Here is a 27514-nt window from a genome sequence, read left to right as displayed (position 1 = left end):
TAACCAAAGATGCCTACCCCTGATTACATTGCAACTCCATTAGAGATCATTAGCAGATTCTGTGCGACGTAATACTACGTACATATACTATACAGGCATAACATGCGTATGGTCAATGATAAATCACTACAACTCAACATCTAAACACTGGTACATGTGGAAGTATTGTGCTGTGACACAACACAGCATCAACAACTAAGAATAAATTATTATTATTATACTTTATTTATAAAGTGCCGAAATGAACACAAAACATCATTGTATAAACATTAAAACTTTAATCCGTTCCGGGAAGACAATAGATTGAAGATTACAGCAGGAACAACATCTGAGGAAGGTGTAGGTAATAAAAGTTGGACATGGAGAGTTACCCAGAGAACCTCTGATGAGTTTATTCAAAACCAGTATCTACATATAATGCATAAGAACACAACCATCAGCAGCCCACACTCGTGCATATTAAAAATGTAACCAGGTTACCAGAGACAATCAATCACACATTTACATTTAACAGTTTACAAAACAAAAGCAATCATGACACAACTGTAAAAACATTCAACAGTTCTAGGCGTACAAAAAAAAATGCTATTGCACTAGGAATGACATGCGGTGGAATAAGTAGGTGGACGGTGATACGACAAGCTCACCTAAACATGCTGCAGATGGCCAATAGATGATGAATTAATAGAAGATAATTCCTCAGATTTTACAATATTTTATTTATTTTTTTTAACAGTTTTTAACCTAATACATTGTTATTGGATCAATAACAAGGCATGGATAAGTGATTTGTCTCACCAGTTATTAGTACTTCATTTTTACACTCACAAAATTGAGTGTAAAGTTATACATAGGTGCATATTATATATAGAGAGTTGTGTATTATATATTTATATATATATATATTACACAGCTCTATACATAATAGCACCATATTTATATATATATATACGTAGGGGCACAAAGCTTAACCAGTCCTTGATCTCACTTCTGCTGGGAGACACTTCCTCCTATCTATGACTTTTCAACACAATTAAGTTATGTTTCCTCTCCTGTTCATTTTATAGGTCTATTTTATATTATTCCAGTACAATAAGAGTTAATAATCATTATAGTTTGTCCTCTGTTCCTTGACCTTCATTTTTTGCATTTAACCAAATTTAAGTAGACATTTCACTTAACGTCCTGTAACTGGAGTCAAGCTATCAGACAGTTTCAAATCAGTGGTCATGCCATCAGACGCTTTTTCTTAAGATTAGCAAAAGGTGCCTTAGACCTGGAAATGTGATAATAATCATATAATGTTACAATTTTTAGTGGATTTTGCAGAGTTCTCACACAAATATTTCTCCCTGCAAAATTAGATACGTTTATTAAACAAATTAAAGGTAAATATCCGCTCATTTCTAGCAAATTACCTTTTATAACATTAATGCATCTATTACAAAATTCGACCGTTGGACCAACACATTTACACTGCACATATCTCACACACACACCCCTATATAATATCTTACAATATGGTGCATTTTTACTGTGGAAATTTAAAGCTATAGCACCCCAAATATCATGCCAGTAGACAGCAACTGGCATTTTTCAGCATTCTACAGAGGGTTAAAAAAAATTCCCCCATTGGACCAATACAGTTACACTGCAGATATCTTAAACACAACCCCCTCTATTATTTCTGAGAGTATGGTGCATTTTTACTGTGGAAATTTAAAGCTATAGCGCCCCAAATATCATCCCAGTAGACAGCAACTGGCATTTTTCAGCATTCTACAGAGGGTTAAAAAAAATTCCCCCATTGGACCAATACAGTTACACTGCAGATATCTCAAACACAACCCCCTCTATTATTTCTGAGAGTATGGTGCATTTTTACTGTGGAAATTTAAAGCTATAGCGCCCCAAATATCATCCCAGTAGACAACTGGCATTTTTCAGCATTCTACAGAGGGTTAAAAAAAATTCCCCCATTGGACCAATACAGTTACACTGCAGATATCTCAAACACATGCCCCTCTATTATTTCTGAGAGTATGGTGCATTTTTACTGTGGAAATTTAAAGCTATAGCGCCCCAAATATCATCCCAGTAGACAGCAACTGGCATTTTTCAGCATTCTACAGAGGGTTAAAAAAAAAATTCCCCATTGGACCAACACAGTTACACTGCACATATCTCAAACACAACCCCCTCTATTATTTCTGAGAATATGGTGCATTTTTACTGTGGAAATTTAAAGCTATAGCGCCCCAAATATCATCCCAGTAGACAGCAACTGGCATTTTTCAGCATTCTACAGAGGGTTAAAAAAAAAATTCCCCATTGGACCAATACAGTTACACTGCACATATCTCAAACACATGCCCCTCTATTATTTCTGAGAATATGGTGCATTTTTACTGTGGAAATTTAAAGCTATAGCGCCCCAAATATCATCCCAGTAGACAGCAACTGGCATTTTTCAGCATTCTACAGAGGGTTAAAAAAAATTCCCCCATTGGACCAATACAGTTACACTGCAGATATATCAAACACATGCCCCTCTATTATTTCTGAGAATATGGTGCATTTTTACTGTGGAAATTTAAAGCTATAGCACCCCAAATATCATCCCAGTAGACAGCAACTGGCATTTTTCAGCATTCTAGAGGGTTAAAAAAAATTTCCCCATTGGACCAATACAGGTACACTGCAGATATCTCAAACACATGCCCCTCTATTATTTCTGAGAATATGGTGCATTTTTACTGTGGAAATTTAAAGCTATAGTGCCCCAAATATCATCCCAGTAGACAGCAACTGGCATTTTTCAACATTCTACAGAGGGTTAAAAAAAATTCCCCCATTGGACCAAAACAGTTACACTGCAGATATATCAAACACATGCCCCTCTATTATTTCTGAGAGTATGGTGCATTTTTACTGTGGAAATTTAAAGCTATAGCGCCCCAAATATCATCCCAGTAGACAGCAACTGGCATTTTTCAGCATTCTACAGAGGGTTAAAAAAAAATTCCCCATTGGACCAATACAGTTACACTGCACATATCTCAAACACAACCCCCTCTATTATTTCTGAGAATATGGTGCATTTTTACTGTGGAAATTTAAAGCTATAGTGCCCCAAATATCATACCAGTAGACAGCAACTGGCATTTTTCAGCAATCTACAGAGGGTTAAAAAAAATTCCCCCATTGGACCAATACAGTTACACTGCAGATATCTTAATAATAGAGGGGGTTGTGTTTGAGATATGTGCAGTGTAACTGTATTGGTCCAATGGGGAATTTTTTTTTAACCCTCTGTAGAATGCTGAAAAATGCCAGTTGCTGTCTCCTGGGATGATATTTGGGGCACTATAGCTTTAAATTTCCACAGTAAAAATGCACCATATTCTCAGAAATAATAGAGGGGCATGTGTTTGAGATATCTGCAGTGTAACTGTATTGGTCCAATGGGGAATTTTTTTTTAACTCTCTGTAGAATGCTGAAAAATGCCAGTTGCTGTCTCCTGGGATGATATTTGGGGCACTATAGCTTTAAATTTCCACAGTAAAAATGCACCATATTCTCAGAAATAATAGAGGGGGTTGTGTTTGAGATATCTGCAGTGTAACTGTATTGGTCCAATGGGGAATTTTTTTTTAACCCTCTGTAGAATGCTGAAAAATGCCAGTTGCTGTCTACTGGGATGATTTTTGGGGCGCTATAGCTTTAAATTTCCACAGTAAAAATGCACCATATTCTCAGAAATAATAGAGGGGCATGTGTTTGAGATATCTGCAGTGTAACTGTATTGGTCCAATGGGGAATTTTTTTTTAACCCTCTGTAGAATGCTTAAAAATGCCAGTTGCTGTCTACTGGGATGATATTTGGGGCGCTATAGCTTTAAATTTCCACAGTAAAAATGCACCATATTCTCAGAAATAATAGAGGGGCATGTCTTTGAGAAATCTACAGTGTAACTTTATTGGTCCAATGGGGGAATTTTTTTTAACCCCTGTAGATTTAAAAAAAATCCTATTTGCTATGTATTGGGCTAATATTTGGGGCGCTATAGCTTTAAATTTTCACAGTAAAAATGCACCATATTCTCAGAAATAATAGAAGGGGGTGTGCTTGAGATATGTGCAGTGTAAATATATTGGTCCAATGGGGGAATTTTTTTTAACCCTCTGTAGAATGCTGAAAAATGCGAGTTGCTGTCTACTGGGATGATATTTGGGGCGCTATAGCTTTAAATTTCCACAGTAAAAATGCACCATATTCTCAGAAATAATAGAGGGGGTTGTGTTTGAGATATCTGCAGTGTAACTGTATTGGTCCAATGGGGGAATTTTTTTTAACCCTCTGTAGAATGCTGAAAAATGCCAGTTGCTGTCTACTGGGATGATATTTGGGGCGCTATAGCTTTAAATTTCCACAGTAAAAATGCACCATATTCTCAAAAATAATAGAGGGGCATGTGTTTGAGATATCTGCAGTGTAACTGTATTGGTCCAATGGGGATTTTTTTTTTAACTCTCTGTAGAATGCTGAAAAATGCCAGTTGCTGTCTCCTGGGATGATATTTGGGGCGCTATAGCTTTAAATTTCCACAGTAAAAATGCACCATATTCTCAGAAATAATAGAGGGGCATGTGTTTGAGATATCTGCAGTGTAACTGTATTGGTCCAATGGGGAATTTTTTTTTAACTCTCTGTAGAATGCTGAAAAATGCCAGTTGCTGTCTACTGGGATGATATTTGGGGCGCTATAGCTTTAAATTTCCACAGTAAAAATGCACCATATTCTCAGAAATAATAGAGGGGCATGTGTTTGAGATATCTGCAGTGTAACTGTATTGGTCCAATGGGGGAATTTTTTTTAATTCCATGTAGAATGTTGAAATATGACATTTATCAAGTACTGCACTGCTATTTGGGGTGCTATATCTTTAAATTTCCACAGTAAAAATGCACCATATTGTAAGATATTATATAGGGGTGTGTGTGTGAGATATGTGCAGTGTAAATGTGTTGGTCCAACGGTGGAATTTTGTAATATATGCAGAAATGTTATAAAAGGTAATTTGCTAGAAATGAGCAAATTAATTTGTTTAATAAACGTATCTAATTTTGCAGGGAGATATATTTGTGTGAGAACTCTGCAAAACCCACTAAAAATTGTAACATTATATGATTATTATCACATTTCCAGGTCTAAGGCACCTTTTGCTAATCTTAAGAAAAAGCGTCTGATGGCATGACCACTGATTTGAAACTGTCTGATAGCTTGACTCCAGTGTCCTGTAGACATTTCTCCCCCACTACTGCTTGTGCAGTTTTTACACACACATTTATATATATATATATATATATATATATATATATATGCACACACACATATATTTATATATACACACACACAGATATATACCCACACACATACACATTATATACACACACACATATGTATATACAATATATATATATTTATATATACATACCGGTACATACAATATATGAAAAAATATTTTAGATATAAAAAATATATTGTTTTAAAACAAAACTTTGGGTTTTTTTGCCCATCTCCCTGTCCGGCACCCTCGTTGCGGACGGCTGTGTATGTAGTGAATGGGATAAGTCTATGTAATGGGACTCGTGCGGATTGCCTTTGCCGAGGCGGAACTCTTCTCTTGCGTCCTGCATCCCGCGCGGCAGGTTTGTTGGCGGACCTTGCTTGTAATGGGTTGTAAAGGGAGCGTCGTTTCTGTAACACAAGCGGGGGACAAAACCCATAGCCCAATTATTTAACACGGTGATTGTGCGGGCAACCCCGGAGACATTGCCGGATAGCATTAATATACTGAGGAGAATCGAAGAGACTGCCGTTCATAGAGACAGTTTTAGTGACAGGCACGAAAGGGGGAGATGGACATGTAATTGGAGGCTGTTGTCACAGAAAACACGGGCGGTAATAAACGCATGATAGCATATAATAAACACATGCCATAGAGCTTTAGGTAGCCACACAGAGTGCTTTGTTAGTCCCAGCTATGGCTTCCCTTGAGGTTCTGGAGGAGTTCAGTTCTGGAGAGGCCTGCTCGGGGGGATGTGAGGACCTCTATTTGGAGGACGCGGATGAAGAGGAGCTTCGCTGGCGCTTTGAGCAGGCGGCTGAGCACGTAGAGAAACTGGTGCATGTGGCTACCAGAGAGCAGCTTCTCTACCTGTATGCCAGGTACAAGCAGGTAATCCATCATGGCCATGCAGGGGAGTGTTATAAACACTCTGTACATAATTTTCTTGCTTCCGGTTTTATACTGTGGCATTTGGCTAAGGATAATGGGAGTTGTGGCACAGAATTGGTGTGTATGGCGGAATGTGCCGGTTTATGGTTTTGTGGGTTCGTTTAGACTGATTACTATAAATTGATGTGTATGTTTAGTACTCTGTCACTACTTTGGGATTATGGATACAAAGTAATTCTGTTTTAAAAACTGTTCTGGTGACCATGGAATCTTTGGTTTCTATGGTGATAACACTTTTCAAACTTTGCACCGGAATAATGTTTACACACAAACCCCTGAATCCGAAGCCAATATATTTGTAATATAGCTGCGAAAAATGAAATATGACTCTCCGAACTTGGGGTTGTCTGGGTCTAAGAAATAGATGGCCATATAGTGTGACGGAATCCACAATTATTTATGCCGTAAGTGTTATTTTAATGTATGCACTGAATTCTTGCTTTGTTTTGTGGCCCTGTATAATGCGTATTTAAATTTGTGTGATTTCTTTAGTCACCTCGCAGTGAATTATGCATTATACAGGGCCAGCTCAGCCCTTCCTAGTTGAGATGCTTTTCCTGCTTATTATTACTTTAGTAGAATTTTTTTTTTGTCCTCAAGCTCCATTAAGTTTTACTTTTGCACACAGTAATAATTAGCTGCTGTCCATTTCAGAGTACACTTCTGTATAAAATATGACAGACTAGTCATTGGAACTGCATGATTTTAACAGAATAAATGAGTCTACAGATCAATAAAATGTTAACACCATATGGAAATACAATATTTAATATTTAATGCCTGAAGGCTCTTTGATGTGACAGATATTTGACCCTTGGTTTAAAACCATGTACTTTTACCCAGGTGAAGCTCTGGCAAACATGCCTCTGGTTTATGTGTCTCTGTATTTTGTAGGGTTGTTTGCAGTTTGATATTTTTATGTTTGACTAGCTCCAGCTCTGGTATCATTTTTCTTTATTTTGCAGGTAAAAGTAGGAAAATGCACCACTCCGAAACCTGGATTTTTTGACTTTGAAGGAAAGCAAAAATGGTGAGACCTCATGTTTTAAATGTATTTTTTTTTCATTCATGTACAATGATATTTTTCTTTTGTAACACCAGTTTTGATATTTTAAATGCAGTTCTTAAAAACCCGGGGTAAACAGTGGCCCTGTAATTTAAAATATCATTGTCTCTTTAACACATCCTTCTTACGATGCGTTACAATAGAGCTGAGAGAGAAAGAAGTGCATTGGGGTTTTATTCACTAAAATAGTTTTCAGGAGAGTTTACTATTCATTATAAAGTGCCAACACTTGGCCAGTTGCCCCTGTATAATGTATAATTCAGTGGGTAAGCGGGCTTTGAAAAAAATCTATACATTATACAGAGCCAGAAGGTCACTGGGATTGCACCTTCATAATGTGAAGTGAAGGAGCAAATAGCCCGACCAAACCTCACTTTAGTGAATTAGTTCCAGAGTGTTCAGGTGAATTCATAAACCTAGCCAGGTGTTGCCAGGGGCCAGCTGGTACGAACAGGAAAGTCAGGATAGTCGTATACGATGACGCATAGTTACATCTGATCTATGGTCGGATTACACAATCCCCATATAAATTACACAGTATCGCTGCCTTTATTGTATCAAAAGCACGCTTGGTTTGCCATTTGTGATGTTTTCACAAGTCTTTTTAGATGTATGATACACAAACATTGTCTCTACATATTCTGTTGGCTACTCTGTTATAACCAGGGCAGAATTAATAGCAGGGTGCATTCTGAGGGGCCCTGCAGCAATTACTCCAGGGCCCCGGCATTCAGACGGGTCCATACCTCTTACCTGTCCCATGAAGCGGCAATCATCCTCGGTGACGCTGCACACCCAGAATTTCCTTAACTTCTCTGCACTCAGTGGCAGTGAGGGAGGACGATTGCCGCATGTCATGGGACTCGATTGTGAGGGAGCTTCAGGCCACAAGGAACATACAGGAGGGAAGTGGTGGATGCGGTAAGTACTGTGTGTATGGAGTAGAATAGAAGTTAGATGATGGAAAACATATAAGGCAGGCATGTAAGTTAAGACAAAAAGGAAAGAAAACTGAGGAGAAAAATGTCAGCAAGTGAGGTGCAAGTAAGGGATAGGGACAAAAGAAAGAATAGAACAAAAAAAGAGACGGAAAGGGGAAATGAAGAGAAAAAGGGGGAAACAAGCTGGCTAAAGGCAGGAAATCAAGAGGAGGGGGATTTCCTGGATAATTGGTAGAGTTCTCAAAGCTCCTTAATCTTCATAAAACTTTTTTTTTTGTGAGGCAGAGCTTGCTGTGTAACTCTTCAGAGTGTAAACACCACATTAACACAGAGGTTTATTTACTGAACCCGGAGCTTGCAGGTTTCATTGTATGTTGTGCTGGGCAATCCCACTGAGTTTCTGTAAGAAGTGCTAATTTGGCCAGATATATAGTGCACATTAAATCCCGTGAGATGATTTTTAAGAAATTGCACGAATTTGACTGCATTACCTAGACCCAAACTGCCCAGAATAGGTTTATGGCAACTCATTGCAGCCTACCTACAAACCCATAGTTTAGTGAATAACCTGCATAGGCCCTGCTGAGTTGACTTCAGACAGGGCTTTTATGCTGCTGAGTTCATTTAGCCTTTTCGGGAACATATCTTATGTATGATTTTGGAATCTTTTTTGTCTTTATCCTGGGTTGGCTGTTTTCGAGCATAACCAACCACTGGCCGCAATGGATCTTTATAACTAGATAATTGTGAATTGAGAACAAAAATTGTGAATCACCCATCGTGAGCTCTCATACTGATACATAATGTTTATTACACAATGCTAATACTGCTTTGTGAAGTCATACCACTGTTGCCATGTGACTCAATTAAATAAGATCCCTCTCTCTTAATTTAAGCTTTGCAGGCAAAGTTACAATTCAAACCATACAATCTTTCTCTCCTAGGGAAGCCTGGAAAGCATTGGGAGATTACAACACTCAGCAGGCTATGCAAGAATATATTGGCGCTGTCAAAAAGCTGGATCCTGACTGGAGTCCAAAGGTATGAAGCTAAATTTTCAAGGTAATGATGATATCCTGTAGGTAGAATATGTAGATTGCCATTCCACAGTAGTGTCTTTAAGGACCCCTAACAAGCCAGGTATCTTAAAAATTATTTTTGATCACAGCATTGTCTTACAGATGCAGCATTATTAAATGGCTGTAAGGCACTAATAATGCTACTCGCAGGTTTATCCTAAACCCATTTTTTGCATGATGTTACAGATTATTGTAATTAGGAAAGGCAGGGAAGTTTTACCTTCCTCCATTAGTATGCTTAAAATAAAACCTTGCTCTGTCTGTGTCCCCAACTTACAATTTGATGACCGATATGAACTGCTCTGAGTCTCTAGTCTTCTAGTTGTATACCCCTCCGTCACCATTAAGCACTTTAAGCCCAACAGCTATCTCACCTTTCTAATTTTTTTCTTTGCCTTTCATTTGTGATTCAGTGCCCAAACCCTAGTTAAGGGCCCTTTACATTTATCAATCTTTTTCTGCTTAACGAATGCAATGCTTCTGGGAAAACCAACTTAAAACTTTATTTTTCTGTCATATAGTGGCAGTACAGGGGGTGTTGTTCTTCCTAGGTAAAAGGAGCTGAAATAGAAAGGGTTAAACCTCCCCCCCCTCCTTACCCCATAAGAGGATGCCGTCAGTTCTTCCTTATCCCTGGTCAGGGACGGACGAGTTCAGGCTGGTGGGACACATGGGTTGTGTCCAGGGGGATCCCTCCTCTGATTGCTCCCTGGGTGGTGAGCAGAGCGAGGTAGTAACATCGCACAGTGGTGGATCGCATGCCCGGGAGGCATTGCGTTCCATAAAAGAGCTGATGGGCGCGGATCAGATCTTCTTCAGGGCGCGATATTCGAAAGCTATATTAACTGTGCGGTCCAGTCTCAGCAGTGAGGCTTGTCAGTACTGGATATTTGTGGCACCAGCTCCCCCACACAGATTAAGGAGTATTAATATGTCTGGTCCGGTTTCTCCAGAAAAACCTGAAAAAGATAAAACACTACTTCCTGCTCCTAAAAAATGCTGCTTTTAATTCCAAACATATGTAGTGCGCCGAGTGTGCCACCCCTTTGCTAGACGGCTGTAAAAAGAAGTATGCAATCCTTGCTGAGCTTAGCTATTGGCTAAAGAAAATAGAAGACATGCAGTCCTTTTTGGGTTGGTTTTAAGACAACCTTGCACAGACCTTTGTAACGTTTAAAACAGTGTCTGTTAAATCCTTGGAGCCAAAGATAAGTCTCATAGACATAGGAGATCACGCTGCTCTCCTTCATCTGATTTTCTTCTGGAGAGGTTTCCTGATCTACTAATTCAGACTCTTCTAGTGAGCATTCTGAGGATTAAAACATCTTTCCTCCACAAGAACTTCAGAAATTTTACCAAGAGGTCTGCAGGCTGTTACCAGAGATGCCTAAGCTCCAAGATCTCATGCATAGGGAATGGATCAATCCAGGCAAGAGAGCCTTTATTTCAAATGCTTTAAGCAGTTGTTTAAGCTTCAAGGTGAAGAAAAATGTGAGGATATCCCGAAGGTTGATGTACAGATCGCTCAGCTTTCTTAAAGAACCACATTCCCTATTGGAGAAGTGCTGGTCTCAAAGACTCTATGGATAAGAGGGCAGAGACATCCTGTAGGTGTATGTTCCAATTTTTTAGGATTCCAGTGCTTCAGTGGCTAGAGCTCAAGGCATCGGGTTACAGGCATTAGAGGACTGCCTGTCAGAAGAAGTCGATGCAGAAGTATCTAAATTATTTAAGAATCTGAGGCTCTCTAATAGTTTTCTGGTGGAATCTCCTGAAGAGATACTGAAGCTCTCAGCCCAAAATATGGGTTTGTCATCGGTGGCCAGGAGAGCTTTATGGCTGCGAACATGGACAGCTTCTAAATCGGCCTTATGTGATTTACCCTTTGAAAGGAACAAACTGTTTGGATCTCCATTGAAAGAACTTATCAAACGCATGTCCGATACAAAAAGAGCTCTTCCACAGGATAAGAAGGCCAGATGGAATAGGAGGTACTCATATAAAAACACCAGGCCTTTTCAATCATCTTATAAGGCGCTGAATTTTCGCAGACAAGGCCAGGACAGAAACTTTCGGAAACATCCTAAAAGCCTAGAAAATTCTGACAGTGTTGGAAGTCGTCTGCAAAATGAAAACAAACTACAAGCGACACTTGGATCCTAAGATCATTAAAGACGGATTCTCTGCAGGTCTTAATGTCTCAACCCTAAAAGGACAAGTGTCGGCCATTTTCTCCTGTCAGATTTGGCCTTGCATGTTCTCATCAGGCGTTTCTTTAAAGCAGTGACTATTTAGCGATCCCCCAGACAGTCTCATTTTCCTTCCTGAGATTTTACCTTGGTTCTCCCAAGTTCTTTATTCTGTTCCCTTCAAACCTCTGGAAGAAGTCAAGTTTTTATGAATTAAAACGGCATTTTAGTGGTTATTACCTCATCAAGAAGAGTAGACAAACTACCAGCTCTGTCCTCAGCTTCCGAATTCTCCATTTTCATCAAGATAAGGTTGTCTTATATCTCAAGCCCTCATTTCTGCCCAAGGTCCTCTCTAAGTCCAATTTAGCCGTTAATCTTTTTTTCCATCACCGCCATCTCCAGAGGAAACTCTGTGGCGCAGATTTGATGTCTGAAGAGCTCTACGGATCTATATAGATCGCCCCACTCCTTCTCGCAAAACGATTAATTATTCGTGATTTTTTTGGTATGTCATCGGGTCACGCGGCTTCCAAGCATACCATATCCAGATGGCTTACGGAAACTATTCAACTGGCTTACTCGAACCGTGGGCAAGTTCTCTCATCCCATATTACGGCCCACTCCACAAGAGCTATGTCGGTGTTCTGGGCTGAAAAGGCGGCCGCATCTCCATGGGCGTAGGAACCCCTAAAAATCTGGGGGGGGGGGATAGCATTTTTACTGGTAGGGTATACCTGACCATTTCACCAACAGGGACTTTTATGACATTGCATTATAAATACATAGACATTAATATGTAGTTGGTCCCCCTTTGCAGCTATAACGGCTTCCACTCTTCTGGGAACCACCAGATTTTGGAGAGAATTTTTGCAACCATGCCTTTATGGACCTTGTTTTGTACACTGGGGCACAATCATGATGGAATAGAAAAGGACCGTCCCCAAAACTGTTCCCACTGGACACGGCCACAGAGACTACTATGATGTATTGAAGGAACCATCTAAGACTCCTAACATGTGCACACAGGAACATATCCACACACTTAAACACTTGAATAACATACATACACATGCACACACTAACAAACACACACACACACACACACACAATAATACACCCCAAAACAATCCCACCCCAATATACCTAGACACATGCCCACTATAACACACCTGGAAACATACTAACACCCATAAAAACAGATGTGCACAATAACATACCCACAAACATACGCTATCACACCCAGACACACATTCAAACACATCCTTCACTTACTCTGCCTACCCCTAGATTTAACACGTGGCGCTTTGTATTAGTGATGCCCTAGACCAAGTAGCACTCCGCAATATTCTCTTGTGTCCAAATGCTACATACAGTGACACACACACTCATTTTAACCAGAAATAGGCCTGGATTTAACCCTAGGTGCCCCTGAGTTAAACATGTTACAGGGAATCATTCTCTTCCCTTTAAGTACGACATGCCTGCTCATACACACACATATGCACTGCTCTTACGCATGCCTGCCCACAAAAACACACATATACGCTGCAATTGCCTGCACATACACACTTGCCAGTACTCACACATATGCACTACCCTTATACACGCCTGCCCAAACATACATAAACTGCTCACACACACACATGCCTCCCCATAAATATACACTGCCCTTGCACATACTTACACAGACGTATACACTATAAGACAAATACACTCCTTATATACACACATATACACTGCCCATACAGACATACACATATACACTGCCCATACACACGTATGCACATACACTGCCCATATATGCACGTGCCCATACACGCACATATACACACCTGCCCTATACACACACACACATATGCCTGCCCAAGTGCCCATACACATTCATAAACATTGCCCATATACATGCCTCACCATTTGTATATGCACACACACATATCTACCATCAGACCCCCCCTTCGTTTTGCACATCAGACCCCCCCTTCGTTTTGCACATCAGACCCCCCCTTCGTTTTGCACATCAGACCCCCCCTTCGTTTTGCACATCAGACCCCCCCTTCGTTTTGCACATCAGACCCCCCCTTCGTTTTGCACATCAGACCCCCCCTTCGTTTTGCACATCAGACCCCCCCTTCGTTTTGCACATCAGACCCCCCCTTCGTTTTGCACATCAGACCCCCCCTTCGTTTTGCACATCAGACCCCCCCTTCGTTTTGCACATCAGACCCCCCCTTCGTTTTGCACATCAGACCCCCCCTTCGTTTTGCACATCAGACCCCCCCTTCGTTTTGCACATCAGACCCCCCCTTCGTTTTTCACATCAGACCCCCCCTTCGTTTTGCACATCAGACCCCCCCATGTTTTCCACTTCAACCCCCCCATATTTTCCACTTCAAACCCCCCCATATTTTCCACTTCAAACCCCCCCCATATTTTCCACTTCAAACCCCCCCCATATTTTCCACTTCAACCCCCCCCCCATATTTTCCACTTCAACCCCCCCCCCCATATTTTCCACTTTAAACACCCCCCCCTCGTTCTTCACATCTCTTACCTTTATCTTCTTCCTTTCTGCTTTCTCTTCATCCTCTCCTTCTGGTTTGCCGCTCACTCTCAGTGCAGTGCGGCTGCGCACAGCTGTTTATGCTGAGCGCCGGGGCTGGGATATAAACGTCATATCCCATCGCCCGGCGCTCAGTGGCAGAGAGCACACTGATCTCCCCAACCAGTCCTGCACGCTGCAGCTGCTGATCGGGCAGCTGTGCACCACTTACAGCCCTGGGGGGGATTTCTCTATTATCGGTCCCCCCCCACCTGATTTCCTGGAGGGGATCTATCCCCCCCGTCCCCCCTGGTTCCTACGCCCGTGTGCATCTCCTGAAGAAATATGTCAGACAGCTACCTGGTCTTCCGTCAATACGTTTGTCCAGCATTACTGACTAGACATCTTCTCCTCCTCTGCGGCAGATTTTGAGCGCTCCGGTCAGTGGCCTCTTAACTATTCCCATCCCAAGGGGGATCTTGCTACATCCTCTCTGTACTGCCACTATATGACAGGAAAAACAAATGTTTTACTTACCGTAAATTCTTTTTTCATTAATATAGTGGCAGTACGTATTTCCCTCCTTCATGTTGTCTATGATTAAAGATATTTTGCAAGCATTTTTGGTGTTCTTGGTATTTACTGACAGCGTGTGGTCCGGTATCCTCTTATGGGGTAAGGAGGAGTTGGGGGGGGGGGGGGAGGTTTACCCCTTTCTATTTCAGCTTCACCCCTCTGTACTGCCACTATATTAAGGAAAAAAATAATTTACGGTAAGTAAAAAAATTCTGTTTTCTCCCCCAATAATTGTGTTCTCTTCAACAACATCAATGATATGCACTGACGAGTGAACATTGGAGGTTAGTCACAATCCATGTCTTCTCAACATGTTCCAATAGCCCAAGATTTAGCTGTTACAATGCTGTGTTCAAATTGGGATATTCACTGAAATCAGGTCTATGCTGTGCATCAAGAACTGTATTTGTTAAGATCGTATCTCTCTGTGTCAACAATGCTTAATAATGGCCCACAGTGTATAGTTTTACCAGCTAGAACAACATTGTTGATCTATTATAATATAGTGAGGTGAGATCTTTTTTTCATGTCATCATAACCCACCTATTTTCTTTCTGTAAATTCAGATATCTCAGGGTCATACACCATTATCAGATACCTACTTAAAAAATTGGTAAAATAAATAGAAAAAAAGGCTTAGCAGTTTGGTTGGTATGGTTAAGCTTTTATTTAGAAATTCCTTAAGTGTTTGGTTTTCAAACATTACTTTATTTAAGACTGGCGTTTTAGAGGTCCCTAAGATCTAAAGTGCTTTACTAGAAGTAAATTGCCTGCTATGACAAGCTTAAAAATAAATATACCGTATTGGCTCGGATATAGGCCGCCCCCGTATATAGGCCGCACCCTAAAAGTTTGGTGCTTTTTTTTTTTTTTCTTTTTTTTTTTTTAAAAAAAAAAAAAAAAAAAAGTATTCACAAATTTATAACCTCCCTCCCAACCCGCCCTGTGTCTGCAAGGAAAAAATAAAAAAAATAAAAAATAAAAATAAATAAATAAATAATTAATTAATTATATATCACCATAGACCCCAAGTAAATTGGAAGTCCCTCTTTTTATTTTTGGATTCTCCACTTCTATATTGTTCATATTTTTTAATTTGGTCAATCAAATTTAACCACTGGGGTAGTGCGGGGGCTCCTTTATCAAACCATTTCCTCAAAATCAATAATCTCCCTAAAAAAAAGATTTTCTTGAAGAGTTTGTTTAACCTGCCAAACTGTTCTACATCACCTAGTATTACAACCTTTGGATCTATTACACCATTACAATTAAATTTAATCTTCAAAAAATTAATCCAAGATAAAAATTTAATCTTATCTCGGAACCTTATATCCATTTCTCCAAGCAACATTTTATAAATAATACTAAGTGTCTTTTTCCCTATAGTCCTTATCTGTAAAAATTCAAACAAATCATGTGTCTCAAGTACAAAAAACTTCTTATTTTCCGTGTAATTATATGCATGTAATAATTGATTGTACCAAAATTTATGACCATTATCCAAACCATATTCAAATTTAAGCTCATCAAAGCCCTTAATATGGCCAGTAGTAAACAACTGACCAACAAAATTAATACCTTTTTTAATCCAAAAGTCTCTCCCTAAACCCTTGTGAAACTCCTTGAATTTTAAATTGTGCCATATACGTGTATGGGGTAAACTTCCCTCAATTTTACAAATACGTTTAGTTTCTTGCCATACTTTCCTATATAATTTCACCAAAGTTGTATAACCAACCTCCCCATCCACTTGTAAATCCATCTCCAACATTTCAATGGGGTTAGAGGTCCCACTAGTTTCTAAAAGAAACCGTATTAATCTTCCATATTCGTCTAACCTCAAATTCTGAATCTTCGTAGCTAGAAAGTATAATTTGAAATGGGGTAATGCCCAACCACCCTCACCCTCCGGTGATGTAAGCTTGGCATATTTCATACGCACTCTTCCTCTTCCCCACAAAAGTTTGCTCAGTGCAGCTTCTAGCCCTCTAAACCATTTATCCGGAATCCACACTGGTGAGGCAGACAAAACAAACAAAACCTGCGGGAGAACAATCATCTTCACTAAACTCACTCTATCTGCCAACGATAATGGGAGTTTAGCCCAAATCTCCGCCTTTTTTTGTATCTTTATACCTAATGGGATAAGATTCTGCTTCATAAAAAGCTCGACTTTACTCGAAATTTTAATCCCCAAATATTCCACAGGATCCCCCTGACTCAAAATCTTAACCCCCTGGACCTTGGGGCTGCTTGCTGGATTCAATGGAAGAAGTGTTGATTTATCCCAATTAATTTTAAGACCCGAAAGACTACCGAAGTTATCAACCGTGTCTATCACTATTGGGAGCATTTTTTCAGTATCTTCCAGAAACAATAATAGATCATCCGCATATAACAGCAGTTTATCTTCATTACCTTTTATCCCAAATCCTCTTATTTGATGATTCTTCCTAATACTAAGAGCTAGGGGTTCAATATATAATATAAATAAGAGGGGGGAAAGTGGACATCCCTGCCGGGTTCCTCGACTTAACGAAAAAATGTCGGAAAGCTTACCATTTAAGTTTATCCTTGCTACTGGAGAACTATACATAAGTTGTATCCAACTCAAGAAACCCTCTCCAAAACCAAAAGCTGTTAACGTATGCCATAAAAAACTCCATTCCACCCTATCAAATGCCTTCATGGCATCCAAAGATAGGATGGAGTGGGAAGAGTTCCTGCCCAGCTGGAGGTTGGCAAAAACTCTTTCAAGATTAGAATGTAATAATCTTCCTGGTACAAACCCTGTCTGATCTTCTCCAATCAGATACGACACACACCTTGCCAATCTTCTAGCTAGCACTTTAGCTAGGATTTTCACATCGGTGTTAAGTAAGGAAATCGGCCGATATGAATCCACTTTTGCTGGATTTTTATCTTTTTTAAGAATAAGAATAATTACTGCTTCCAGCATAGAGCTTGGTAGCTGCTTTTCTTTCAGACCTTCAGTAAAAACTGAGCATAACATAGGTAAGAGAGCACCTGCGTATTCCTGATAAATCCCAAAAGGGAGACCATCCCCTCCTGGGGCGGAGGAGGATGCACAAGAGAAAAGTGCATCCCTCACCTCATCCACCGTAATTTCCCTTTCTAATACATCCTTCTGTTCTTCCGTGATTGTAGGTAAAGCACACTCCTTTAAATAATCCACTATATCACCCTCATTTACTACTGGGTCTGCTTGATAAAGCTTAGAAAAAAAATTAACAACTGCTGCCTGTACTTTACTTGGTTCCCTTACCACCCTACCATCTTCCTCTTCAATTGCCAAGATATCGCTTTTATCTTTCTGGGCCTTTACCAAGTTTGCTAACAATTTCCCCGGCCTACCCCTTTCTACAAAGTTCCTTTGACCGCTAAAAAATAACTTGTGTTGTGCCTTATCTATCATCAAAGCTGCAAGTTGGTCCTGTAATTCTTTCATTTGTTTATGATTCTCCCTTGAAGGATCTTTTGCAAAATTTGCTTCACTACTGAAAACTTTCTCTCTTATAGCTTTCTCTTTTTGGAAGAAACTTCGTTTCTTTATGACCACATCTCTAAGGAGCAGCCCCCGCAAAAATGCTTTAAGTGTGTCCCAGACCACCCCTAAAGTTGCGGATGTTCTATTTATCTCCCAAAACTCTTTTAGGGTATGAATATTCCTCTCTTTAGTGTCCAATAGTGTTAGCCAATGGGGATTGAACCTAAAAGGTTTCCCTTCATTCTTCCTCCCCTCCCCCAATAACAAATCGACCACTAATGGTACATGATCTGAGATTGTCCTCGAGTCATATACGATCTTATGAATAAACCTAGTCCCCAAATCATTACATAAAACTAAATCAATCCTAGATGCAGTTTGATACGAGGCGGAAAAACATGAAAATCTTTGTGTAACAGGATTCATTAAACGCCAAGGATCATTCCAACCTAGTTCTTCAATTATTCTTGCTAATGGGGTCTGGATATTTACATTCATATTCCGTAAATTACCCACTCGGACCACATCTTTCACAGAATCCAATATACAGTTAAAATCTCCAAACAAAAATAATGGGAGATGTTCCTTATCTCGAATAAATTGAACTAATTCATTTATTGGCTGTGAGGAGAAAGGGGGAGGAACATAAAAAAAGGCCATAATCATCTCTCGGTTATATATTGTCAAATGTACAAAAATAAATCTACCTCTCCCATCAGTTTTTTTGTTCTTAATCTCTAATGGAATATTACGATGGAAAAGTAGTGAAACTCCAGCTGAATAATTAGAATAAGAGGAGTGTAATTCCACCTGAGCCCATCTTCTTGACAACCTCCTCTGAGTCTCTCCTATCGTATGCGTTTCAACTAAACAAATAATAGCCGGAAGCGGAAGATATTTCTGAACGCGATCAAATATGGCTACCCTCTTCTTACGTTCCCCCGTTCCCCTCACATTCCAAAACAAAACCTTAATCAACATTCAACAAAAAAAAAACAAAAAACTCTTAACCCTGCAGACACATAACCCCCCCCCCCCTTCCCCCGTGATGCGTGGTGGACAATTTCCCCACGTATCTCTACACACCGTCATAGTTACTCCCCCCCCCCTCCATCCCTACAACAAAATAAATTAAACATTTTGGAATTACAACCCCTCTCCTTCCAACCACCTAATCGCCTCCTGAGGACTTAAGAAAAATAAGGTTCCTGACTTATATTGTACTCGGAGCTTTGTGGGAAACAACAAAGAGTAAGGAATATTCGCCAATCTAAGCCGTTTTTTAATTTCCCCAAAGGCCACTCGATGTAATTGTGTTTCCCTGGAAAAATCTGGATACATGGCAATCTTTACCGAATTATATGTAATTGTACCCATTTCCCTGGCACGTCTAAGAATTACATCACGATCTGATGAATTTAACAATCTAATTATCATAGTCCTGGCTGGAGCCCCCGGTATAGGGGCTTTTGCTGGAATTCTATGGGCCCTTTCCACGAAAAATAACGGGGAGAGTGTTTGTAGCCCAACAGTCTCTTCAATCCATCTCTGACAAAACATTTTAGAATCTGATCCCTCCACCCCCTCTGGTAAACCCAGAATACGAATGTTATTCCTTCTGGATCTGTCTTCCATGTCTCTCATTTTCTCTTTCAATTTCCCCATGTCCGTACTCAGAGAAGTTGTGATATTCTTTATCTGCGTCGTTTCTTTATCTAAAGAAGGGACCAATGTTTCCAACTTATCAATCCTTTCTCGTATCTTATTTAAGTCATCTCGAATAAAGGAGACTTCAACCGATAAGCTTTCAACTTTTGAATTTAATTCCACTAGAGCTTGATTGGAATTTTGCACTTCTTTAAGAATGGTACTGAGGAGTCCCGGTTCATTTGACCGAGTATTCTCCCCCCCAAAATTCTCAGTTTCTGGGGGAGATACAGATCTTAATTCATCTATATCTTCTCTACCTTCCACTGAGGACACATTTTTTGCTGAGCGGGTTTTCGTCATAACCGGGGAGGCTTTAAGGAATTTGTCAATTTTGCCTGCCCCAATACACCCTTTTGGAGAGCTAATGCCTGCGGACTTCCGATTTGGATTTTTAGGAGGCATTTTCTATTTCCTTCCTTTTCCTTTCTTCCTCCTCTCTTCTCCTTGTTCTTTTACTTTATTATCAAATATATAGACTTCCAGTCTTAAATTGAATTGAATTGAGTTGAAAATAATCTAAGACAAATCAGTATCCGGACCACAGTGCATCTTAATGCTAAACAGGCATTTAGGGAATAAGACCCAACAAACACTTCAACAGCTTTCCAGCTTAACTCCTTTTGCAGTGTCCAGACCGCAGTGCATCTGAATGATGAACAGGCATTTAGGCAATAAGCCCCAACAAACACTTCATCAATTTTCCAACTTAACTCCTTTTACAGGATATATAGTTGTAATCTGGTTAGCTCACCACCAGAGGGAGTACTACCAGATCTTGCCACAAAAAAAAAAAAAAAAAGGGGGGCAGAGAGACTGCCGTGCCGTCGTGCTGCTGTATCGGGGTATTGCCGCAATATCACCTTGTCCGGTGCCGTTCCGCACCACCTGAACCGCCGAACCGCTCGGCCGCCGGACCGCTCAGACGCCGGAGCACTCAGCCGCAAGCCTGGATTCTAGCCGGCAATTGTAACCGGCGAACTCCGGTAGAGGAAGGAGAGAGGGGAGAGAGGGACGGAGGGAGGAAGAAGCACGCAGGTACGTCCCTACGTCATGACGACACCACCTCTTGACTTTCTTTAGATCGCCAGTTTGGTGCTTTTTTAAAGAAAAAGTTTTTTTCTTTAAAAAGGCACCAAAAAAACATGCTGCCACTCTGCCCCCCCCCCCGAGATATGCTGTCACTGTCCTCCCTCCCCGAGATATGCTACCACTGTCCGTCCCCCCCCCCCCCCCGAGATATGCTGCCACTGTCCTCCTCTGCCCCCCGAGATATGCTGCCACTGTCGTCCTCTGCCCCCCGACTTACCGGAGCAGACTCCCGGGTGTCTTGCGAGGCCCCGAATATAGGCCGCACCCCCACTTTAAAGACTTAAAGTGGGGGAAAAAAGTGCGGCCTATATCCGAGCCAATACGGTACATCAGAGGAACCATCCAGTTCCAGAAAAATGTAAAACCCATGCATGGGGGGTATCACTGTACTCTGGAGATGTTGCTGAGCACACATTAGAGTGTTGTTTGATGACGTATACCTAGAGCTATAAAATTTATACCCGAAGTACAATTTGTGTGGGGAAAAAAATACAAACAAAATTACTACCGCAAAATTTTGCAAAGGCTGGTGGTAGAATCTCATGCATGGAAAGGGTTAAAATACTAGCATTTGAAATACCTTGGGGTGTCTAGTATTCAAAAATATATGGTTTGATTGGGGTAAATTGAATTACCCAACTTCAAAGATGGCACAAAGATGGATGCAAAGATTAGGACATGGGGGACATGGGGGCAGTAGGACGAGATGTAAAAGTTCCAAGTTAAATTGCATTGGCCGGCTTCAAAGATACCCGAAATGACACATGGGGCAGAATGACCAGATTTGGGGGGGAAAATGGTTTTACAATATCAAAACACTACTTGTACTTATTGCTCAATAAACATACACATTTGGTATTTCTAAACAAATAGTAAAATCTATTTAGCAGGTTTTTCATTAGCTTTTTTGCATGAGTAAAAGATTTTTCGGGTAAAAGTCAGAAAATGTTTTTTGTTTTGTTTTGGGTTTTTTTGTTTCAATATTTCATCATATTTTATTTTTCATAGGAAATTTAGATATGATCAAAAAAAGCCCTTCTTGTCCTGGAAAAAAAACAATATATAACTTGTGTGGGTACACTAAATAAGTGAGGAGAAAATTACATCTAAACACGAGCACCGCAAAAGTGTTAAAACAGCCTCGGCCCCAAAGGGTACAAAAGGCAAAAAAAACAACCTGGTCCTTAAGAGGTTAATATAAATTGTAGTTAAGGGGAAATGCTGGAGCATAACCCCTTCAATCCCCTATAGACGTACCGGGACGTCCAAAAAACGCCCACTAAGAAACCCCTATGGACGTCCCGGTACGTCCAGCCCTTCGTGCAGTGTCAGGGACACATCCCTGCCGCTGCACGGGAGACCAGACTGGGCTCCCCACTGACAGCAGAAGCCGGCTTTCTGCTGTCCGATCGCCTGTAACAGCTTCTGGCATGAAAGCCGGTAAGCTGTTACACGTAAACTGCCCGATCGCGCAGTTTCAAACGTGCGATCGGGCATTCCCTTCCGGGTTGCGTCACTGCTGCGGGGATATCCTGTCCTCCGATGAGGCACAGACGCTGCGATCTCTATGCAGGTCTGTGAGGACCTGCATAGAGATCACAGTGTGATCGGTGCAGGGGGATCGCGGGGAAGGGAGTGAGAAACCATCTCTCTCACTCCCCCTCCCGTCCTGTAACAGAAAAGCTGGAAAAAAAAACCCGGTCATTTAAAAATAATATTAAATAAATCATTAAAATAATAATATAAATAATACTTAAAAAAATTATAACGTGAGCTGTGATGTCACTGTGACATCACTGGCATGTTCAGGAGGTCCCTAGGAGGACCTCTAACCATTACCGTGTAAAAAAATAAAAATAAAAAAAAAATATATATAAAAAAAATACAAAAAAAATGTAAAAATGTAAATAAAAAAAAATATATTTAAAAAAAAATAATAAAAAAAATTCTTAAAAAACCCTTACATCCCATTGCCCTAGCATAACATCTAGCCAGTATAACCCTCCTGCCCCCGTTCACAACCCCCAAACCCGTTAAGCCATAGGCATAAAAATTATACAAAATTGTACACCTAATAGTACCCTGGTGCTGGGAAAGTCTGGAAAATCTATATGAATTAGGTATTTCTGAAATCGGGACACCTGAATTGATAAACTTGGAGGGGATTTTCCATCACTTTACCTAATTTTGTGAGGATTCAGGGGGAAAATGTAAAAAAATATTAGTTTATTTTTCTAATCTTCGCTAGTTTTTACTAAATTTCTCATTCAAAATTTTCAGCTAATCATCCAACTATGGTATCAAACGAAAGCTCTATCTCTCCTTGAAAAAACAATATATAGTTTACATGTGTACACTATTCACAGGAAAAGAGAATAATCGCTAAACCGACATACCCCAAAAATGATCGGGGAAAGGGAAATCTTACATTTTTTGGCTGGCTCCTACATACAAATCAAATTTGTCAACCTCTGGATGATAGAACTCCCCTTTGTTCATATAGCTTTCCAGAAAATATCTTAAATTGGGACAATCTACTGGCAACTATTGTTGCAGCAGTCACAATATGTGTAGGGATATGCAGTTATATGCTCCTGCGGATATGACTGGAAAAATATCAAGAGCCAAGAATCCATGGCTCTACGTGCTATGCTGTCTTATCCTGATAGAATCCTCCGATTTTCTGCCTCATCAATACCACATCGTCCGAATATAAACAGAAAATAGGAATTATGTCTGATAAAACTAAGCTGTTAATGAAACTAAAATGAATAAGCATTATGGGTCACTGTTTAGTAATCAGTCATACATAGGGAATCCAGTGATAAAAACAACTTCGGTAACCAACAGGGAGTGAAACAAAATACACAATTGTTACAATCTGAGTGATATTGGTTCACACTAAGAAGACTATAACTAGCATCGAGTGCTATGCATTCTAGTCCACTCAGCTTGATATTCGAAAGGAGTAGGTGAAACGATGCATTATTTCTGCTAAATTCTCGATTCCTGCATAGAACATAATGCACATTTTTCCGATGCCAAGTTGGCTTCACCAACGGACTCTCATTGTCCTCCACTTTCAACTCGCCTCCTTTCTCAGGCTGCCAAGGTTAGTTGGCTGCCAACAAAGGGGAAGAGTTACTGGGAAGTAGAAGTCATGCAAACTCGTGAACAGGAAGTTCAGATCACTGCTCCTAATTTTATACACATACCAGGGGCACGTAGTCCATGTATCTTACTTACTGTATATTATTACTTATACTTAACTAAAGTGTAGGATTTGCGAATGTGACACATTGTCACATTGATTTATGTTCTGGCTTGGGGAAAAACTCAATGGGGTATATTCAGTAAATGGTGGGTTGGTAGGCGAGTCTGCAGGAGAGTTGAGGTTTCACCTCACCTATTGAATTATATCAGCTCAGCTGTTATTCCTGGACAAACATGCCAATTTTGGCCTTTCATAATGAAAAGTGAAGTGAAGGAGTTAAAAGCACAACTCTCCTGCAAACTCTTCTCCCACCTCTCTCTCTCTTTAGTGAATAAAACTCAATCAAAAGTAGCTCTACAGCCATCCATGCAAATTCCAACCTTACTGTCCAGCTTATTATTTAAGATGCAATGTCGTTCTTTTCCTCTGGGGGGCAGTATAATATTACAAATGTATCGTTTCTGTTATTTCTTCATTAAAACACACAATTAACTCAGTTAATCGACGGTTAAGTGACTGAACGTTATAGATAAATATTTAATTTTTGTTTACACAACTGCCCAACTGAATATGTCCATCTTTGTTTTAATTCTTGAATTTTAAAGCACACTGCAGCCATTATAATCACCTTAATGCATATGATAACTGAGTGCTACCCAACAATTGCCTTTTTGTCGGATACACGATGCCTTCTTGTGCAGATAGAGGGACCCGTTAGAATCCACTCTATGCATTTGGCCCCCTGCCCCAGTAAATTTTTCCTTCTTCCAGTTAAAGAAGCACTTAACTGTGTGTTCATCTTTGGTTGGCCACTAAATTGTCCTTATAATTGCATTATGGTGTCCGCTCTGTAGTTCTAGGGTAAACATGCCATAGGGCTATGATGAGGTATATTTTTGTAACTACAGCTCCCTATATTATCAGGCAGACGTTTGCTGAACTGTGACTGTCTAAAATCTATTTATTCTGCAACCGTGCCTGAGCTGGATATACATAAGTTACCTCACTGATTGAACTATACGTTAGGAAGCTTTATATGGAGCCATCACGGCTATTTTGGAAGCAGGAACTCACCGGGTTTGGACCTTCATGCTGTACAAAGTACAGTTAGATGAAACTGCAGCCCTTCTGTTAAAAACTACCTGTTTAGTTAATAAGCAACTTTGTTGGAACGTAATTTAGTGACCAATTTGTCCATTTCTTTTATAAGCAACATTATCACTAAAGATATATAATAACAAAGCTAGATACAAATATTACTTTTAATTTATATCATTCCGTTTCAGCTGTTTTTAGAAAGTTGTTGGATGCATATTTTTTTAATCCATGAATTATTTTCATATATCTGGCAAAAAAAAAAATTTTGCTTAATTTTGAGCCCCTATTTGACAGCTATTTGAAGGAGTATGTGAATTGTGAATGATGGCTTGTAGAATATCATCAGTAACGGTAATATGTTGGGAACGGGAAGATGCTTCTTCCAAACCCACACCTAGGATTCCTGTAAATGATAGTTTCTCATACATGTTTGGTATCCCATAGCTACGTTTTACAGTTGGGAGCTTCTAAGCCAAACCATATATATCAATATTAGCTAGCAGTTAGATCTCTTTATATATCGTCCAAGTTCTGTTGTGTGTCTTGAGCACCACAGGTTTTGGACAGGGTCGCTTCTTTGGCGGGGGCTTTGCTTCTTGTGGTCTTTCTTTTCTGACACTATTGTGACATTAGTGTCCACGAATAGCAGAAAAAATGGGTGGCTATATGGCAATTCTGTATTTTCTGTTATGTCATCGTGGAGTGCAAATCTCCAGATTATATAAAGAATATGGAAGGTGCCTGCAGAAGTGACGGACAGATGCACAGGGCAGTACAATCAGCCCTGCCAAGAACAAACTATTTGACCCCTGACACTAAAATTATTGCTGATAAAGGCTTTGCTGCCCCTATTAGGGCTGAGCCATGGATGTGCTGGAAAACCTGAGTCTCATTCAGTCACAGTGATATTTTCGCATTTGAGTTACATTCTCGCTTTCCCTGGTCCATGAGACTGGTTCACAAAAATACATAGGACTCAATTTGGCCTTGGTTTATGTTTTATAGGAGAAATACTTAACTAGGGTGGTGTTTTTATGACATATACCGTGGTTCATCTATGACTTTTTACATGAGTATAGGATCCTCAAACTGTTCTGGCAGCTGTCAAAGTTTTACTGTTGTGTAATGGTTTCTATTTAAATAAATATGGGGAGAACCATAACCAGTTAGACCTTTAAATGAGGCTGTGTTGGGGACATCACATAATGCGAAGGACTTGAGAATAACTGTGGACAATAAACTTAGTAGCAGTATTCATTGCCAGTCAGTTGTAACTGGTTGTAAGGGCATCGTTAGTTATTACACGTTGACCCAGCGAGAAATCAGATTTTAGAGTTAAAAAGCATTTTTGTCCCCTTTTTGAGGGACAAATGGAAATCACTTCAATGTGGGGGTTTTGCCTTCTGGGTTAAATATCGAGTTGAACATGATAGACGTGTATCCCCCCCCAACCTAAACGACTATATTGCCTTGTAATTCTGGTCATCTTGAATTGTCTTACAAGAAAATGTCTAGTGAAATGGGCACTGGCAGCAGATTTTCACACATATATGCTTATGATATAAGAAAGCCTGTATAGCGTTTTGCTTCTACAGACACCACAAAATATAGCACAGCTTGTGCTCTTGATATGCAATGGCTCTCTGATCACACTGCTCTTTAATCCAGAAAGTGATCCTGCAAGACACCGAGCCATCTGCTTCAGAATTTGCCCCTCCTCTCCTAGCATTGATACTTCAGTCTTGTTGCCCAAGGGAGCAGTTTGTAAATTAATCTGTTATGGTTGCAGAGGGAGTAAGTTGTCTCTGTATGTTTTGTTAACTGCCCATCTCAGGTTTGTGCACATCATTTCCCTTCTTCCCTGTGGGAAAAGTAAAACCTTCTGTGGAAAGTGGGCTGCCTGTGCGAGATGCCCCCCCTCCACCACACACACACACACACACAAACACACACACCAACCCTTCCATGTCACAGCATCGTTTTCCAATGCTGTTTGTAAACCCCCCCCCACCCCACCCATCTCTGTCATCTGCCAGAGAAATGCAGGGATTTCGGCCAGGAGAACGCTTCTCCTGGGGGATCCGTTGCTCTCCAACTAATTGAATTATGGGTTTGGTGTCAGCATGGTAGGAATACAAATCAAAGCAGAGAGGGAGGAGGAAAGTACTGACAAAGGCATGGGAGCAGTTAGCCAATGA

At 40.2% G+C, this 27514-nt stretch overlaps 1 protein-coding gene across 1 annotated transcript in view; it reads left to right on the top strand.

Annotated features, from left to right (window-relative positions):
- Window positions 1-6049: 6049 nt before the first annotated feature.
- Window positions 6050-27514, top strand: part of LOC149288399 (acyl-CoA-binding domain-containing protein 6-like) — a 45752-nt gene continuing 24287 nt past the window's right edge. The window contains exons 1-3 of the mRNA XM_089491801.1: window positions 6050-6244; window positions 7270-7334; window positions 9256-9352. Coding sequence (XP_089347927.1) covers window positions 6050-6244; window positions 7270-7334; window positions 9256-9352 — 357 coding nt within the window. The remainder of the gene's footprint in view (window positions 6245-7269; window positions 7335-9255; window positions 9353-27514) is intronic.

Source organism: Sceloporus occidentalis, unplaced genomic scaffold, assembly GCF_023333645.1.
Source record: "Sceloporus occidentalis isolate IW3139 unplaced genomic scaffold, rSceOcc1.0.p SCAF_51, whole genome shotgun sequence".
Classification (NCBI taxonomy): Eukaryota; Metazoa; Chordata; class Lepidosauria; order Squamata; family Phrynosomatidae; genus Sceloporus; species Sceloporus occidentalis.
This window is presented reverse-complemented; position numbering and strand designations above follow the sequence as displayed.